At 38.5% G+C, this 20,134-nt stretch overlaps 2 protein-coding genes across 4 annotated transcripts in view; one reads left to right on the plus strand and one right to left on the minus strand.

Moving 5' to 3' along the window:
- Positions 1–20,134, minus strand: part of CENPP (centromere protein P) — a 279,336-nt gene that overhangs the window by 168,551 nt on the left and 90,651 nt on the right. The gene's annotated exons all lie outside the window — the stretch shown is intronic.
- OMD (osteomodulin) lies at positions 8,946–19,008 on the plus strand. The gene is made up of 3 exons (XM_017853695.1): positions 8,946–9,302; positions 15,928–16,894; positions 17,790–19,008. Exons 2-3 carry the CDS (start codon positions 15,955–15,957, stop codon positions 18,113–18,115), a joined length of 1,266 nt encoding a protein of 421 aa, XP_017709184.1. The 5' UTR covers positions 8,946–9,302; positions 15,928–15,954; the 3' UTR covers positions 18,116–19,008.

The raw sequence follows: 20,134 nt of genomic DNA on the forward strand, positions 1-20,134 counted from the left end.
TTTTTAGATGAAGTCTTGCTCAGTCACCCAGGCTGGAGTGTGATGGTACAATCTTGGCTCACTGCAACCTCTGCCTCCCGCGTTCAAGTGATTCTCCTGCCTTAGCCTCCCAAGTAGCTGGGATTACAGGCATGCATCACTGAGCTCAGCTAATTTTTGTAGTTTTAGTAGAGTTGGGGTTTTGCCATGTTGACCACACTGGTCTCGAACTTCTGACCTCAAGTGATCCGCCTGCTTCAGCCTCCCAAAGTGCTGGGATTACAGGCCGTGAGCTACCACACCCAGCCTAGGGTACATTTTTGTAATTAAACTTTCATTGTTCTCATAGCAATCATTTATAAAACATTCCAGATGTTTTATAATAATGTTTTATAAATGTATCTCAAACTATATAATCTCTTATTAACTTATAGAAGGTAATCTTTCTGCTTAATGTACCTTTTCCCCACATTAGAGAAGAAAAAAAGGTATCAGGCTGCCTTACAAAAAAACCAAATGTAATTAGGGAGACTCACTGTCTGTACCAAGTACCAGTCAAACAGAAAAGTGATTGCGGGAAGAATTTACTCCTCCTTCCTTGTTATGGTTTTAATGTTTGTCTCCTCCAAAAATCATGTTGAAACCTAACTGCCATCATAACAGTATTAAGAGGTGGGAACTTCAAGAAGTATTTAGGTTATCTGACGCTGTTATTACAGGAGTGGAACCACCCCGTCTTGCTCTCTTTAACCCAGCAAGAAGTCCCTTGCCAAATGCTGGTGCCTTGATCTTGGACTTTGCAATCTCCAGAACTGTGAGGAAATAAATTCCTGTTCATTATAAATTATTCAGTGTGTGGTATTCTGTTATAGTAGCAAAAGATGAACTAAGCCACTCCCTAAATGCCTTTTTGCTTTGTGGTATCTCAGGGTATCTTTTTTATTTAATCAAAGAAAAAATAAATCAATACCATGAAAGATTCAAGTCCAAAAGTTTTTTGTATCTTTTTCCTGCCCTTTCCTCCAATTATCTAATACAATGGATTATGTGTTCCCCAAATTAAAGGGTCTACTTCTATCTGCACCTCCTCAACAACAAAAATATTTCCCAATGATTTCACCAAGTAAAATGCATCTTTCCACCCTTTCCTAGTCCTGAAAATGTGACTTCTAAAAGTACAAAGTACTTAGTACCAGTCATTGTAGAGGAAACTTTGAATTAATTATGTAAAAATCATTTTTTAACTGTGTATATAATTGTGGGACTTTGCTTCTGTGAGGGTGGAGTACTGGCTGCTCCCCGTGCCTATGAGTGCTCTCTTGCTTTTTCTGCAGCCTGTGATTGGTTGTGTGCTGGCTTTTATACCCAACCCTCCTTATTTGGCGAGGATTCTACGATATCTGCTAGTTTTGTTGTCACTGTCACGTGCCTTATTGATTTGAAATGTACTTTCATCTCATGTGGTTTACAGGAGCTAACTGAAAGACCAAACAATAAACAGTCCAGTTGTCTAGATACTAAAGATTTACAAAATGTCTTTCAAACAAAGAGCTAGTACCTCAAAAGCAATTAAAGAGAAGTTCAAATTACCATATTCTTTTTTCTTTTTTGAGATAGAGTTTCACTGCAACCTCTGCCTCCCAGGTTCAAGCGATTCTCCTGCCTCAGCCTCCCGAGCGGCTGGGATTACAGGCGCCCATCACCACGCCCAGCTAATTTTTATCTTTTTAGTAGAGACCGGGTTTTGCCATGTTGGCCAGCCTGGTCTCGAACTCCCAACCTCAGGTGATCCACCTGCCTCAGCTTCCCAAAGTGCTGGGATTACAGGCGTGAGCCAGTGAGCCCGGCCAAAATTACCATTTTCATATGATCCACATAAGCCTAAAAAATTCAAGATAATCAACTGAAAAACTGTTAACACAGAGTCATAGGTATAACCAGCAAGAGGTTAGTATCTATGAGATATAATGAATCTGTAAAAATCAATTTTAAAAAATTACATAACAGAAAAATGAGTAAAGGCCGGGCGCAGTGGGTAATGCCCGTAATCCCAGCATTTTGGGAGGCTGAGGTGGGCAGATCACGACGTCAGGAGTTTTAAGACCAGCCTGGCCAACATGGTGAAACCCCATCTCTACTAAAAATACAAAAATTAGCCAGGCGTGGTGGTGGGCACATGTAATCCCAGCTACTCGGGAGGCTGAGACAGAAGAATTGCTTGAACCTGGGAGGGAGAGGCTGCAGTGAGCCAACATTGTGCCCACTGCACTTCAGCCTGGTGACAGAGTGAAAAAAAAAAAAGAAAAGAAAAGAAAAGAAAAGAAAAGAAAAGAAAAGAAAAGAAAAATGAGTAAAAAACATCAACAGGCACACATCAGAAGAGAAAATCCAAATGTCTGAAAAACATTTGAAAAGATGTTCAATCTCTTTAGTAAGCAAGCCAATGGAAGTTAAAATCACAATGTATTGCCATTGAATACTTAGCAAATTGGAAAAAGTTTAGAGAATACCAAGTATTAAGTATTAATGAGATCTAAATAAATGTACCCTTATCCACATCAAACGCCAACAATACATCAATCGACAGGCATGTCAAAGGGAAATAATGTAATGTCGAGAAATGCCTTCAATAGTTAAAGAAATCTAGTGTATGGAAACAGTGGCATTTCAAATTTGATAGGGGAAAGGTGGACTATTCAATTAATGCCAGCAAAATATTCAGTGGGATCGCATCTCATACTTAACAAGTACTGTAAACACTAAACATACCAGATTTTCAAATGCAAATTTTTTTTAAAAAATTTGAAAATAAAGAAACTGGCCAGGCGCAGTGGCTCACACCTGTAATCTCAGCACTTTGGGAGGCTGAAGCGGGCAGATCACGAGGTCAAGAGATCGAGACCATCCTGGCCAACATGGTGAAACCCTGTCTCTACTAAAAAGACTAAAATTAGCTGGGAGTGCTGGTGTGCACCTGTAGTCCCAGCTACTTGGGAGGCTGAGGCAGGAGAATCGCTTGAACCCAGGAGCCGGAGGTTGCAATGAGCCAAGATTGCGCCAGTGCACTTCAGCCTGGTGACAGAGTGAGACTCCATCTCAACAAAAAATAAACAAAAACAAAACAACAACAACAACAACAAAAGAAACCATAATGGTCCTAAAATGAACAGTGGAAATCAAGGAAGAATTTTTATGTGAATGCAGAAGTAACTATAACACAAAAGCCAGGAGGCTGTTAAGAAGAGATGGCCAGGTGCGGTGGCTCACGCCTGTAATCCCAGCACTTTGGGAGGCCGAAGTGGGCAGATCACCTGAGGTCAGGAGTTCGAGACCAGCCTGGCCAACATGATGAAACCCTGTCTCTACTAAAATACAAAAATTAGCCAGGCGTAGTTGTGGGTGCCTGTAATCCCAGCTACTTGGGCAACTGAGGCAGGAGAATCACTTGAATGATTTCATCTTTAAAAAAAAAAGGAGAAGAGATGGATAAACCCAGTGACGTAACAAAAAGTCTTCATGGCAAAACCATCAAAAGCAAATTACAAATTGGAAAATAATAGTTATAAGTGATAGCACATAGTTTCCCTTATGCATAAAGAACTCCTAAAAGTCACTAAGTGAAAGACCTACAATACAGTAGAAACAAAAGTAAAAGATACAAGCAATTCCAGAAAAAGCAGCATACAGGGCTGTAAAATATAAGAGATATTCAACCAGATCCATAGTAAGAGAAATAAGAACTCAACTATGAGATACCATTTTAACCCACCAGATCACTGAAAGATTAAAACCTGATAAATGGTATGCAGAGGATTTAACAGCTCGGAGTGCCACTTGGAAGGGCCTCTGAGGAGAATAATCACATCTGTGCCTGAAGATTGACCCCTCTGACACACTAGCACACGTGTGCAGTCCCTTATAAAAGTATATTAGCTGCACCAATGTTTACATTAGGAAAAGAGTAGAAACATCTTGAATTTCATGCAAGAATGCTTCTTGAGAAATAATGATTTCTAAATATATGTATTTGCTTCTATATGTACAAGATACCTCTGGAAGAAATTCACAAGAAAATGACAAGATGATGATGATGATGATGATGATTTTGAGATGGAGTTTCGTTCTTGTCACCCAGGCTGGAGTGCAATGGTGCGATCTTGGCTCACTGCAACCTCCGTCTCCTGGGTTCAAGGAATTCCCCTGCCTCAACCTCCCGAGTAGCTGGGATCACAGGCGCCTACCGCCATGCCCCGCTAATTTTTGTATTTTTAGTACAGACAAGGTTTCACCATGTTGGCCAGACTAGTCTGGAACTCCTGACCTCAGGTAATCCGCCCTCCTCAGCCTCCCAAGGTGCTGGGATTACAGGCGTGAGCCACCTCACTTGGCCCGAAAATGACAAGATTATATTCAGGTGATTCAGATGCTGAGTTAAGCATAACAGTTATTTGTTCTTTCCCTTCGTTGTGTTCTGTAGACTTTAGCCAAGTATTCACTGATTGTCTTCTGTTTCCAGCGTTTCTGTATTCACGCTTTTATGTTAATAAAAGTTTGTTCCACATACAGGGCCTATGAGGTCTGCTGATGAGTTCACCAGGTAAGGTCTGGGAGGTGACAGTAAGATTATTCCCCTGAATTGACAGAGGCCATTGTCTGGAGGCATCTTTCCTCCAACAGGCAGGAAATTAAAAACATATTCAGAAAATGGAGAAGAAGATACGCATTGGAAGGTACTGTGCATTCATTCATTCTTTCAAACAATATTTATTGAGCAACCACTATTGACAGACAGTTTGAGGACATGGCAGCTCATAAAAGAATCTTGTCAGAAAGGAGAAAGCAGACAAATAATTACATTCATAATTAATTGCAGCTGGGATAAGCTGATGTCTTAAAGATGAGTTAGCTAACAACGAGAATGAGAGGTACAGAGGCCTAGCATCCTCAACAGACAGAGACGCTCCTTCAAAGGTCATAGTGAGACAGAAACATGGCAATGTGAGTCTCAAAAAGAAGCCAGTGTGGGTACAGTGCAGAAACCAGCAGTAGTGCAAACTGAACATTCCAAGAATGGGCAAGTGGTAGGCCAGGGTCAGATCATCCCCAAGCTTGAAGATCAGTGTTTAGAATTTATTTTTTTAAAATAAAGCATCACTGGAAGTAACAAGTAGAAACAAGTAACAAGTAGAAACAAGGAAGTTTAAGTAGAGACAGTGTGCAGTCTGATTTTTATGCAGACAGCAAGAAAACTGCTTGGAGAAGGATATGTGTGAACATAGTCAAGACCCTACCCAGAGCACCTGGGTTTGAGATGATGGCAGTCGTGGTACGAGACAAAGACAGACCAAAAAGATATTTGGGTGTAGAACACAAAAGATTCACCAACAGATTCAATTTGAAAGTCAGGGAGAAGTATTTACATCAGGGGTCCTCAAGGTTTGGTGGGACCTGGGACACTTGTTTAAAATGGAAGTTCCTGAGCCCATGCTCAGAGGTTCTGATTTTGTAGATCTAGAGTATATAAAGATGCTGGAACCTGAATTTTTAATAAGCAGCTCTGGTAATTCTGATGCTGATGGGCCTCCTACCACACTTGAGAAGGCACTAATTTAAAGGACTCCCAAACTTCTGGCTTACACAAGAGAGTGGCCAGGGTTGGGATGGGGGTACCATTTACAGAAAATGGGAATGATGACGGCCAAGAAAGCTTGTGAGTATGGGCCATGAATTCAGGGGCTCCTCATAGCCCCCGGGAGCAGCAGACCAAGAGACTGACTGCAATTAATGTTTGGATTGTTTCTACAGGGCTGCCCAAGTGGCCTTTCTGATAGAAGGTAGTTCATCAGCTAAGTGTCATTATCTGCCTTACAAACTTGATTCCATTTAGAATGCTGAGGTGGTTACTTCCAGGCATATGTCTGCCTTGACCCTGACACTGGCTACCGTGAGAGTACCACTGACTCCCTCCTCCTAGATCACTAGGCATCAGCCAAGTTGATACCAACTTGACTTGCCCCATCACCATATTCAGTTCTAAATATCTAAACTACCTAAAATAGTATCTGCCTGCCCTTTTTAAAATATTAATAGGCAGGGCATGGTGGCTCATGCCTGCAATCCCAGCACTTTGGGAGGCTGAAGTGGGCAGACTGCCTGAGGTCGGGAGTTCAAGATCTGCCTGACCAACATGGAAAAACCCCGATTCTACTGAAAATACAAAATTAGCTGGACATGGTAGCACATGCCTGTAATCCCAGTTACTCGGGAGGCTGAGGCAGGAGAATTGCTTGAACCCAGGAGGTGGAGGCTGCACTGAGCCGAGACGGTGCCACTGCACTCCAGCCTGGGCGACAAAGCGAGATTCCGTCTCAACAACAACAACAAAGATGAACAGATGTTATTTTTTAGAGCAGTTTTAGGTTCACAGCAAAACTGAGTAGAACAGAGACTCCCCAGATCCCTTTCTTTGCTGAGTGTCCTTTTTCTGGTACTGTGCAATGCTCCAGGCAGTTTCTTTCCTACTTTCCTTGCTCCAGTCCTCCTGGAATCAGCCATTTCTCCAAGGAGCAGCCCTGGTTCCTTTTACTGGAAAATGATGTTAGAAACCAAGATCTGGGCTTTGACTGTGTTTGCTGCTGCTTAAAATGCTCCTGCTTGTAGGCTCTCTCAGCCAACAGAGCAAGGAGGTCTATGTGTGTGCTATGTATATATAACATAACTACATTTCCCTTTTAACCAGCTGCATTAAGCTAAATATGAGTTCATACTGATGTCTTCAACTCTAATCTATTACCACATGGATCACTGTCACCACCTCACCTCGCTTATTTATTTGTAACTCCCACTCCAACAGTGAGACACTCAGCTCTCACCATCTGCCATACAATAACTTAATTGTTCCATTCCAGTCCCCACATACAGCGATGCCTGAACTGTTGACTCGTACCCCAATGCCTCATTTTCATCCCTTTACCTTGCATTATTCTCTTCCATCGCATTCTACCTTGTTTATATTCTGCATTTTATGATTATTTACATTTATTTTCTGTTTTCCTTTTCTATAACAACAGAGACTTTCACTGCTGAGTCCCAAGTGCCTAAAATTTACACAAAGTAGGCGCCCAATAAATAAAGTGGAACAAATGCACAGAAAATTGTAATGCTTTATTACGTTAATTAAGCAGGTCTCAGGAGGGCCTTTCCTAGCCAGTCCTGTGTCACTCAGCTTTGAGATACTGAATCTATTTCAATCAAAGTATAATCATAGCATATAATTTACACTTTTCAACAATTCAACTCATTTTCTCCCCAACTGCTACAATTATAACCACTTAACTAAAACAGTGAACTATTACAAACTCACATTGCCTATTTTTCCTTTAAGGCCTGACTTGAACTAACCACCACCTCCCTGCATTCCCATCCCTTGCCACCTTAAACCTCCTAGACAGACATTGCCAATCAGTTTAAATTTTCTCGACATTTTTTATTCTATTACCCACTGATAATTTTTTTCACATTTGTTAAAAACATGAATAACAATCAATATCGTAAATCCAAATCACAGAGTTAATGAGAAGTTATATAAACATTAGGCTGTTGATTTTAAGTTAATCTTCCAAAAGGACTGTGAAGGCACATAAAACCATTTTTGAAAAAAGTACACAGATTTGCTCTCTTTTCCTTAGTGAAAGCCTGAGTTTTAAGAACAAAGACACTAACAGAAAACATATGGAAAAGATCAGTAACAAGATGGAATCTTGGCTCAAATGTGGTCTGCCACGTTTTTCATACCAGTGTCTCCAATAATAGACTAGAGTTTTACAACTGCCAAAGCATCACTTGAAACACTGTATACTTTTCTTAAATGCAAAGTTTAACAAAATAAATCTTGTGAGTTCTTTGTAAAAAGCTAATGGAAAACACTTTTTTGAGGAAACAAAATGAACTCCAGGATTCACTTTATCTTATTAGTTTGTAAAAGCTTAAGAATTCCCCCCAAAATGAACTCTGAGTCCACTGCCAAAAGACACAAGTCAACTCTCTGTTTAGAATACGAAAACAGTGTAAAAATTAAACATTAAAAACAGTTAACTCTTACTATTCAGGAGAGACAGCTCTATGAAATGAAGAAATTTTCTAAATCTACAAAATAAAGGCAATAGCTATTGAGCAACATAAGCTTTTCATTCCATTTTATTCAATACTACAAAATTATTTTGTGCAATACTAAAAACAGGCAAATTGGAGATGTACCTTTGGAGTGCAACCAACTGACTAATTTTATCTCAAAGGGTATTAGAAAGCATTCTAGTGGGTACATCTGCAAACAAAAGGAGAAACGAGATAGCTGATAAAAATGAGGATGTAAGCCTTTGTATAGAAAAGTCATATACTTAATCTGTGTAAGCAACAACAATCCAGTGCCTTTTAAAAATAAATTGAATGCGAAATGTTATATGTTTCTAATCCTGATTCCTTGTTTTAACAAAGTACTGATGTGAACCTAGGTGGTGAACAACCAAGCGACTCAAGAAATTTTGAGTTCCAGGACAGGCGTGGTGGCTCACGCCTGTAATTCCAGCACTTTGGAAGGCAGAGGCGGGAGGATCACCTGAGGTCAGGAGTTCAAGACCAGCCTGGTCAACATGGTGAAACCCCATCTCTACTAAAAATACAAAAACTTAGCCGGGCGTGGTGGCTCATGCCTGTAATCCCAGCTACTCGGGAGGCTGAGGCAGGAGAATCGCTTGAACCCGGGAGGTGGAGGTTGCGGTGAGCCAAGGTTGCACCACTGTACTCTGGCCTGGGCGGCAAAGCGAGACTCCATCTCAAAAAATAAAAAAAGAAATTTTGAGTTCCACCTTAAGTTGCTGAGACACTGGAGTTCCCTGTCACAGTGGGCCTTAATTTGAAGAATTCTTTGGCATGAAAATGAAAATAAAAACAGTAATCAGTACATGCTGTTTCATTTAGTTTTGTTTGCCTTTCACATTAGAGGAAATTCTTGCCATACCTCAAACCAAAATTAAGGGGAAAAGAAAGAAGTAAGCCACATAAATCTGACCAAGAACACAAGCATCTTAATTTGAGTCCACAAAGTTTCATGTAATGAAAAGAAATACATAATTTTAATTCAACCCAAGTGTTTTCCAAGAAGATTGTATTTGCTTAAATTGCTACAGTAATTCAAGAGACAGCCCTGTCTGGACACAGAGTTACTGTGGATTTTTAAGAGACTCAGTTAAAGAATTTAGGAATTTCTGATTCATTTAAAGGATTTACAAATTCATCAACCCCGAAAACTAAAGCAAATTGAACAGGTATGATAATAAAATAATTTTCAATTTTTTAAGAATGTATTCCTACTGTTAAAATTTAAAAAGTATATTGGATTTGCTTAATATTAAAATAGACTGCATCTATTATAAAAGCACAATTTTTGGAAGCAAAATTTGGTAAAAAAGTTACATTAAGCTTTTGATTAGGCAAAATGTTCAAGTAAAGTAGTATAATGAGTTTAACTTTCTCATTTAAGATTTACCCAACAAAAAATCTTTGTTTAGATTTTTTTTTTTTACTTTGAATGAAAGGAGAGATTCTCATGTTAAAGGAATCAAACTCTTCCTCTTCCTTAGGTCTCTTTTTCTCTATGAATTATAAGTAACAAAGAACCAGCTAATGCCTTTGAGGCATACAGCTGAGCAATGCTAGTGATTCCGGTTGGGGGGTTGATGGGCATTTGTACAAATTTCACACAAGATTTCCTCCAAATTTCTCTACTGACTAAATCCCTGACATAGAATGCTTGTCTTTTCATTTACCTCTTTCTCAAAGGGAAGATACAGATCCTCTGTCTAGTCTACTGAAGGATCTAGTTACTTTGGGTTTTAGTTAATTAAGATTTAAATGTATTATGGCTAAAAATAACTGAGGTAATTGTACTTTTAATAGCAAAAGAATTTTACAAAATTAAAATTTAGAACTTTTTTGGAAAAATCTAAATTATATAATAATATTTGCTTTCTTATATGCTAATTTCTATGGCATACAAATAAAACAATGTCTTTAACATAATAAAATGTTAAGAGGCTTTTAAAGTTTTCCTGAACAAGTAAATTATACCTCATTAGTAATTTCAATTAAAACTTTTCTTGATGAACACATAAGTGCTTTTCTCCAAGTAAGAGAAACGTTATGACACAGATGCTTTTATTGCTATAATATGAAAAATTCACATTGAAAACTGGTAATATATATATTTTACTTTGTTCCATTCTTTTCACATTTGTTATTTTCCTACTACACAATGTACTAGGAAAGTGAGGAATACAGTATATTGTGATGAAGAAATATTCAATAGAAAAAGGAACAGTCAAGCTCTCATGAATATGTTCATTTGAAGAAATTACCATGGTGAAATAAATGCCTAGGAATAACCAACATTAGTGGAGGGAAGCATTTGCAAGACTTAACCTATAGCTTATTAACCTCATCATTCCTCCAACAAATCTTTGAGCACTTATAACACTGCATTGTACTAGATTCTGTTAAAAGATATCAGGAAATGAGATGATCGACAATGAAGTATACAATACTGCTGTGAGTTATCCTATAGAGAACAAGGCATAGATCGTAGAATGTGAAAAGCAGAAGTAACAAAAATATGTTTAGCAAATGACTGAGAAGAGATTAGTTGGGGAATGAAAAATTTGGATAAAATAAGAGATTGTTGTAACATGGGAAATTATCCTGGGGAAAGAGTAAGAGGCATAGAAAATAATGAGCATAGAGATGAAAACAGGATGGATTTCAGACCAGAAAACTGCACTTAATCAAAGGGAGTGGGACAAGATTGTACTACATGGTTAGAAACGTGGAGGGAGGAGGACAAGGATGTTTAAGATAAGTTCAGGTTTAGAAGACAAATTGTTCCTCAAGGAAAGACTTTCTTCTTAGGTGCTCACAAAGACCGAAAGCAGACAACATTAAGAATCTCTTTATTTTCAAAGACGCCCCAATCATGATGTCTTGATTCAAGGCCTTCTTTTTTCCCAAAAATTTTTCATAGTTGTTCAACAACAGACTCTAATTCTCAAATGTAAAGTTGCTAACTGATGATGAGCTAATGTTCTCAACAAAAGGATAAAAATCAAGCTGAGTTTTCAGCCAGGCGCAGTGGCTCACACCTGTAATCTCAGCACTTTGGGAGGCAGAGGTGGGCGGACCACCTGAGGTCAGGAGTTCGAGACCAGGCTGGCCAACATGGCAAAATCCCGTCTTAACTAAAAATACAAAAAAGTGTAGCCAGTCGTGGTGATGCACGCCTGTAATCCCAGCTACTCAGAAGGCTGAGGCACAAGAATCACTGAAGGCTGGGAGGTGGAGGTTGCAGTAAGTGGCGATCATGCCACCGCGCCCTAGCCTGGGTGACAGAGCGAGGCTCTGTCTCCAAAAATAAAAAGTTAATATGTTGTACTATAATGAGTACAAGAAAATATTATAAAATTATATGTAAAATATCATCAATGAGTATAAAACATTTCGAATATTCTATATCCATTCCTATTAATCTCCCAAAGTCTTGGTCAAATGATGTCTACAAAAGACTTTCCTGTTTCTCTAAAGCTGAGGTAAGCCACTGGCCCCACAGCATTGCCTATCTCTGCTATAAACAATATTACCCTCTGCCTTAGATTAGGGTTCACTTCGTTGTATCTCTCTCTTCCACTAAGCTGTCTGCTCTTTACAGAAGGGACTATGGTTTCATGTCTTCTTCATTTCTGTATTCTCCACCAACTTAGCATAGTGCCTCACCGCTAGAAATTATTCAAGATAACTATAAACTGATATAACCCAATCAAACTAACTACTAATATTTGTAAAGTGCTTCACTAAGGATGTTCACAAATAGTAAAGTAGTAGAGTACAGTAGGTGAATAAGCATTTCCAAGCAGACCCACTGGGAGCTTCCAGCCCAGCAAGGAGAGCCTGCTCTGAACACTGCCCTTTGGTATAAGACCGTAACTCCTTAATTCTACCTCCTTCCAAGATTCTCTACTTTTTCACCCATGAACACTGACTGCAGTGTGAAATCACAGCCTAAATATGTTAATTCATTAAATTAAGCATTCATTCCCAGAGTGCAAATTTCTTAGGTCAGAATTTAGGCCCTCCAAGGCCGAGTGTGGTGGCTCATGCCTGTAATCCCAGCACTTTGGTAAAAAAGTTACATTAAACTTTTGATTAGGCAAAATGTTCAAGTAAAGGCTGAGCGGGGGGCAGACTGGTTGAGCCCAGAAGTTCATGACCAGATTGAGCAACATGGCAAAACCGTGTCTCTATAAAAAACAAAAAAAAATAGCCAGGTGTGGTGGCATGCATCTGTAATCCTAGCTACTCGGAGGCTGAAGCAAGAGAGTCACTTGGGCCCAGGAGACGGAGGGTGAGCCAAGAGTGCACCACTGTGCTCCAGCCTGGGTGACAGAGCAAGACTCTGTCTCAGAAAAAAAAGTTAGGCTAATCCCTTCAGATCTGGATTTAATAGTCTTATTTTGCTCCTTCAAGAGTTAACCAACCACATACCCCAAACACATCACCATCTGTTGCTTGTATGTTTTTGCTTATCTCTTCTATCCAGAGATCTTCCTCACCTCCCTCTATGAGAACCTTAACATTCCTTCAAGGTCTAGGTCAAATGTCACATCTTCCACAAATCTCACAGAAAAGAAAGAAAAATGGATGTAACAGAGTTGCACAAAGAAACGTCATGAGTTTCAAAAGCACATACGGTTAAAAAAAAAAACAAAAACCATTGCTATTTTGGCATCTTCTTTTGGTAGGGATAAATATAAGAAAATAGAAATAAATGATATCTTGATCCTATTTTCTTGACTTAAAAAAAAGAAGCAAGGTCATCACCCAAAAATAATAATGGGGAATGAGGTATTAGAGACTTGAGAGAGGAAAGTTACAACACAGTAGCATAGAAGAGAGGGAAAGAGGATGGTCTAAGGAAACGCAAAGACAGCACTTGAGGTTAGTGGTCTTGAATTGAGAGTGAGACCAGTCACCATGCTCCTGCTTTTCTTCAGTTACAATCAGCTGTGACAGGCTGTGAGTAGGTGGAGAATTGGGAGTAACCAGAGTTGGAGTTTGGCAGATTGAAGGAGCCAGAAAGTTTAGGGCATGTGCAAAAGAGCAACGATAGTGATGAACTATGGGGTCTACGTTGGTAAGAAGGAACTGACAATGTTGGCAAGGATGGATGAGGGACAGTGAAAAATAATAGAATCAGTAGCTGAGGTTCCACTGAAATTGAAGAATTATTGCAGCTGGAGTTACTACATAGAGATAGTGGTCTGAGTGTGGAATACTCAAAATGGAGAGTATGAAGGGTTCCAATAACAGCAATGACAAAATCCAGGATGCGGGCACATGGGAGCAAACGGTGAGGAAGAATGAAGGAAAGTATCACTGCAGGAAAAGAGCTCAAGGGTCTCTGACTTCACCTGAACAACTACTTCAAATCCCAAATACACACAATAGTTACATTTATACATTTATAATTTCTGACAAGAAAAGAACAAGAAACTGAGATGTTTCTTAACCTTTCTCAAATGAGGTTCTGTCAAAGAAAATAACTTAAGTATTCTCTCAATTATACCAATGATGAAAAATAGAACCATTCTAGATGAATAGGAGATAAGTCATTTCATTATATGCAACAATTTTTTAGGAAACTCATGCTCTCATGAAATCCTGGATAGGAAAAGTAGAAAGGTCTCAGAATAAAAGAGGTAGGATTTTTTTAAACGTTTTTCCTAAACGATACATTCATTTCATCTGGATAGCAGTTTTCAACATGCAAAGTACTTGTACATGCATAGCTCATACAATGCTAACAACAACCAGGTGGGATAAGCAGGCAAGATATGACACAAGAAGGCTGGGTGCAGTGGCTCAGCACTTTGGGAGGCCAAGGTGGGTGGATCATGAGGTCAGGAGTTCGAGACCAGCCTGGTCAACATGGTGAAACCCCGTCTCTACTAAAAATACGAAAATTAGCCAGGTATGGTGGAGCGTGCTTGTAATCCCAGCTACTGGGGAGGCTGAGGCAGGAGAATTGCTTAAACCCAGGAGGTGGTGGCTGCAGTGAGCCAAGATCACACCACTGCACTCCAGCTTGGGCAACAGAGCAAGACTCCATCTCAAGAAAAAAAAAAGACACAAGGCAACATACAAGATAAGCAGATAAGCAGCCAAGGTATAATTCAGCTATAATTGCAATTCTTCTTTTATTGATGAGGCAAGAGGCAGATATGTTAAGTGACAGAAATGAAATGTAGGTTTCAGGCTTCTCATCTGGGACACAATTGACCCTTCCCTAGAACTTCAAGTTTCAGCACCGAGTGTTCATTGTGAAGTGTGCCCCTTTGCAATCCTGCTCCACACAATATCCTCTTCCTGCATTCTGCTGCATATGTATCTGATCCTCCACCAGACTTTAAACTCCCGGGAGACAGGGACAGTGTGTTTTTAATAATATTTGTATATCTAAAACTTAAATATACTAATGGAAAAAAGGAAGCTAGGAAGAAAAATGTAAAGACATTTGAATTTTGTAGAACATAAACATTGTACGTCTTTAGGATTTAAAGTAGTTATTCAAGCAGAGTCAGAGACTAAATAATTGGATTCTGGAAACTGTTTCGTGAGGAAAATTTGATGGTGCAATTAGTTTTGGACAGAAAATATTAAAAGGAAACATGAATACTATTTCTAAATATCTGAAGTTATCACATAAAAGGAAGCATTTCATGTTCTTCTGAAGGGCAGAAAACAAATAGAAGTTGTAGAATCTCCCAGGCAAAAGCTCTCTAACTGAAATAAAGGTCTCTCCTCCCCCAGGCAGCGACCATCATTAAAGGATCAGGTAATTCCAAAGAACACCCAGCATTTATATTGGAAGGATCAGACTGTAGTTGAATGATGTCATGTTATTATCATCATAGATCTATACTCTAGTAAGCAAGATAAAGTGGGACTCTTAAAAGATGGTTACTTAGTAGAAAGTCTAGTATACCAGACTTTTGACTCTAGTTCAGTGTAATATGTGACTTAAAAAAAAAAAAACCTCAGCCAGGAGTGGTGGCTCACGCCTGTAATCTCAGCACTTTGAGAGGCCAAGGTGGGTGGATCACCTGAGGTCAGGAGTTAGAGACCAGCCTGGTCAAGATGGAGAAACCCAGTCTCTACTAACAATACAAAAATTAGCTGAGTGTGGTGGCACGTGCCTGTAGTTCCAGCTACTCGGGAGGCTGAGGCAGGAGAATCACTTGAACCAGGGAAGAGGAGGTTGAAGTGAGCCAAGACTGCGCCACTGCACTCCAACCTGGGTGACGAGGCAAGACTCCACCTCAAAAAAAAAAAAAAAAAAAAAAAAAAAAAAAAAAAAAAAAATCTCACCTCATTGGCACTTAAACATTAATTTTGGTTTGAGGCCGGGCGTGGTGACTCACACCTGTAATCCCAGCACTTTGGGAGGCCAAGGCTGGAGTATCCCTTGAGGTCAGGAGTTTGAGACCAGCCTGGGCAACATAACGAAACCTTGTCTCTACTAAAAAATACAAAAATAAGCCAGGCATAGTGGCATGCACCTGTAGTCCCAGCTACTCAGGAGGCTGAGGCATGAGAATCGCTTGAACCTGGGAGGCAGAAGTTGCAGTGAGCTGAGATCATGCCACTGTACTCCAGCCTGGGTGACAGAGGAGACACTGTCACAAAAAAAGAAAGAAAAAAATTTTGGTTTCAGCACTGCCCATTCTTTCTGGATATTCTTTTGTATACAGACATAGGTATAATACATTTCATATAACTGTCAATTTATACAAAGCGTATTGAGTTTACTCACTTTCTCCACAATGTTTCCTTTTCTCCTTGCAATAGGAAAAAAAAAAAAAGAAGAAGAAGAAGATGGGTTTTTTAAGTCCAATATTTGTTATTTTCTTCTTTCTTGGAGTCAAAGTACATTGCCAATATGAAACTTATCAGTGGGATGAAGACTATGAGCAAGAGCCAGATGATGATTATCAAACAGGATTCCCATTTCGTCAAAATGTAGACTACGGAGTTCCTTTTTATCAGTACACTTTAGGCTGTGTCAGTGAATGCTTCTGTCCAACTAACTTTCCATCATCAATGTACTGTGATAATCGCAAACTCAAGACTATCCCAAATATTCCGATGCACATTCAGCAACTCTACCTTCAGTTCAATGAAATTGAGGCTGTGACTGCAAATTCATTCATCAATGCAACTTATCTTAAAGAAATTAACCTCAGCCACAACAAAATTAAATCTCAAAAGATTGATTATGGTGTGTTTGCTAAGCTTCCAAATCTACTACAACTTCATCTAGAGCATAACAATTTAGAAGAATTTCCATTTCCTCTTCCTAAATCTCTGGAAAGACTCCTTCTTGGTTACAATGAAATCTCCAAACTGCAGACAAATGCCATGGATGGGCTAGTAAACTTGACCATGCTTGATCTCTGTTATAATCATCTTCATGATTCTCTGCTAAAAGACAAAATCTTTGCCAAAATGGAAAAACTAATGCAGCTCAACCTCTGCAATAACAGATTAGAATCAATGCCTCCTGGTTTGCCTTCTTCACTTATGTATCTGTCTTTAGAAAATAATTCAATTTCTTCTATACCTGAAAAATACTTCGACAAACTTCCAAAACTTCATGCTTTAAGACTGTCACACAACAAACTACAAGACATCCCATATAATATTTTTAATCTTCCCAACCTTGTAGAGCTCAGTGTTGGACACAACAAATTGAAGCAAGCATTCTATATTCCAAGAAATCTGGAACACCTATATCTACAAAATAATGAAATAGAAAGTATGTAGACTTTTATTGTGCTTTAAAGAGAGAAAGAATAGAATTCTGATCTTTTAAGGAAAAAAATATTTAATAAGCTATGCTTTAGACGTTGCGGAAGATGGTTGTTTTGAAGTTGCTTAAGGGAATGGCAGCAATTTGCCCCAGAGAAATGTGTGCTATTCAGTTTACAGTCCTTCCTATTAAATTGTATTGCCTTAAATATTGAGAAACAGGCTGGGCACAGTGGCTCAGGCCTGAAATCAGAGCACTGTGGGAGGCTGAGGCGGGTGGGGTGAATCACTTGAGGCCAGGAGTTCGAGACAAGCCTGGTCAACATGGTGAAGTCCCATCTCTACTAAAAATACAAAAATTAGCCAGGCATGGTGATGTGCACCTGTACTCCCAGTTACTTGGGAGGCCAAGGCATGACAGTTGCTTGAACTCGGAGGTTGCCATGAGCTGAGATCATGCCACTGCTTCCTGGCCTGGGTGACAGAGCAAAACTCTGTCTCCAAAAAAAAAAAAAAAAAAAATATATATATATATATACACACACACACACACACACACACACACATATAATATATAGAGAGAGAAATAATAGAGTATATGAAGAAATATGAGTATCCTAAGTAGTGGGATTGCAGATAATTTTTTTGAGATTGTTCTACTAGGAATGTATTAATCAGAAAAGCCAATGAAGCCATATATATTTTGGTAATACAAAACTCATTTATAATTTAATTTTCTTCATTTTATTATTTGATTAATGTAAAAAGAGAAACAATTCAATTTGTAAGTATTTTAATTAACAGAATTATATCCCATACAACATAAAATCTAACATAGAATTATGGTCATAACTAAGGATTATACTATAATGCAAAATTAATTTTTAATTTATTTCTTTCAGAGATGAATCTTACAGTGATGTGTCCTTCTATTGACCCATTGCATCACCACCATTTAACATACATTCGTGTGGACCAAAATAAACTAAAAGAACCAATAAGCTCATACATCTTCTTCTGCTTCCCTCATATACACACTATTTATTATGGTGAACAAAGAAGCGTTAATGGTCAAACAATACAACTAAGGACACAAGTTTTCAGGAGATTTCAAGACGATGATGATGAAAGTGAAGATCACGATGATCCTGACAACGCTCATGAGAGCCCAGAACAAGAAGGAGCAGAAGGGCACTTTGACCCTCATTATTATGAAAATCAAGAATAGCAAGAAACCATATAGGTATATACTTATGACTTCACAGAACCTATACTTAATATAGTAAATCTAAGTAAACATGTATTACTCAAAGTAATATATTTAGAATTATGTATAAGATGAGAATTGAATTTAAGTTGGTGACATCTGCATCATTTCATAGGATTAGAATTTACTCAAAATAATGTAAATCTTTAAAAATATAAATTAGAATGACAAGTGAGAATCATAAATTAAATGTTAATGGTTTCTTACGCTTTTTTAAAATACAGAAATATCATGTTAAAAAAAGTGAGTGTATCATTTCTATTAACAGTAATTTTTCTAAAAATGAGGAAGGAAGTAGCATTAGCAGTAAAGACCCAGAGGCCATGACCTTTTTGATCACTCTGAGGACAATATTTAAATGACAGGAGGGCATATTAATGTAACAGGCATTCATTTAAGGAATAGACCATTTTCTTTGACCTCTTCTCTAGAAAAGCTTTCACAATGGTATTTGGAATCTCATCATTATGACATCCATCCCGCTATCTCACCACATGGTGCATAGAATAATATTTTCGATTTGTAAGAGGCCATCCAGTTACTAAGGACCCAAGGCATACAGATTCACAAAATTAACTAATCTTTTTGCCTCAGAGTACCAAAACAACAAAATTATAAAGCTGTATTTGGACAACTAAAAAACACCAAACTATCTCACCACAATTGGTATTTTAGCAAATTTCAGCAACTATCCAAAACAATGTTATTGTGTTCCATTTTAACTGGGATAAATGTTTTTGTAATAAACACAACCATAGAAAGCCTGCTTTATTACAAAATGATTCGCAAAGAAATAACTGCTTTGTTCACAAGATTAAATGTTGGCAAAATAAAGTTCTAATGATAATATTAAACACTTTCTGCTTATCGGCCAATATCTACAGGAAAGCTAAAATTGAATACAGTTCCTTGATAATTTGAATGACAGGTTTCAACATCTTTAAAACCTTAAAAATCACTTTTTCATTAATGTATTAGTTTTAAGTATTTTAAGTGTGCCTTACACCGGTGATTATCTAACTGCTGCGATGAACTCTCTTGGTATACCATGCTAATGTTTCACAGAATTTCTCAGATAAGGGACAGGTAACAATGGAAGGCTGCCTATACAAATGATAACAATTCTGACAATATGCAACAGACAGACAAGTCAAACTATATTTCAGAAGTAGTTTTCAAGCTTGCAAGTCTTTTTTTTTTTTTCTGGGAATACCAGTTTAAAGTGAAGTCTTTAATGCTGTTTATATCTTTGAAGAGATTATTAGCATTATCAGAACCAGAACACCCATCTGTTCCCAGGGACAAACTCAAGAATCCAGGATGAATACGAACAAGACTCCATTCATTCATCTAATGAACATTCATCGAGTCCTTTCTTACATAGGGCTTGGCAATAAAGGATCAATAAACAAAGTACAACATGCAACTATGATGCCACGATATGGGCAAAGCACACTTTCAACAGAGGTTTTAAAAAAAAATCGTAAGGCCCACCTCCCTTTTCCTGCAATTTTATTTTTTTTAATTTTAATTTTAATTTTTTATTATACTTTAAGTTCTAGGGTACATATGCATAACGTGCAGGTTTGTTACATATGTATACTTGTGCCATGTTGGTGTGCTGCACCCATCAACTCGTCAGCACCCATCAATTCATCATTTATATCAGGTATAACTCCCAATGCAATCCCTCCCTGCTCCCCGCTCCCCATGATAGGCCCCGGTGTGTGATGTTCCCTTTCCCGAGTCCAAGTGATCTCATTGTTCAGTTCCCACCTATGAGTGAGAACATGCGGTGTTTGGTTTTCTGTTCTTGTGATAGTTTGCTAAGAATGATGGTTTCCAGCTGCATCCATGTCCCTACAAAGGACGCAAACTCATCCTTTTTTATGGCTGCATAGTATTCCATGGTGTATATGTGCCACATTTTCTTAATCCAGTCTGTCACAGATGGACATTTGGGTTGATTCCAAGTCTTTG

Source organism: Rhinopithecus bieti, unplaced genomic scaffold (genome assembly GCF_001698545.2).
Source record: "Rhinopithecus bieti isolate Rb0 unplaced genomic scaffold, ASM169854v2 scaffold_37505, whole genome shotgun sequence".
In the NCBI taxonomy this organism is placed as follows: Eukaryota; Metazoa; Chordata; class Mammalia; order Primates; family Cercopithecidae; genus Rhinopithecus; species Rhinopithecus bieti.

Coding starts and splice junctions, on each gene's coding strand:
- OMD (XM_017853695.1), top strand. CDS start 15,955: ATGGGTTTTTTAAGTCCAATATTTGTTATTTTCTTCTTTCTTGGAGTC. Junction 16,895..17,789: donor ACAAAATAATGAAATAGAAA/GTATGTAGACTT, acceptor TATTTCTTTCAG/AGATGAATCTTACAGTGATG.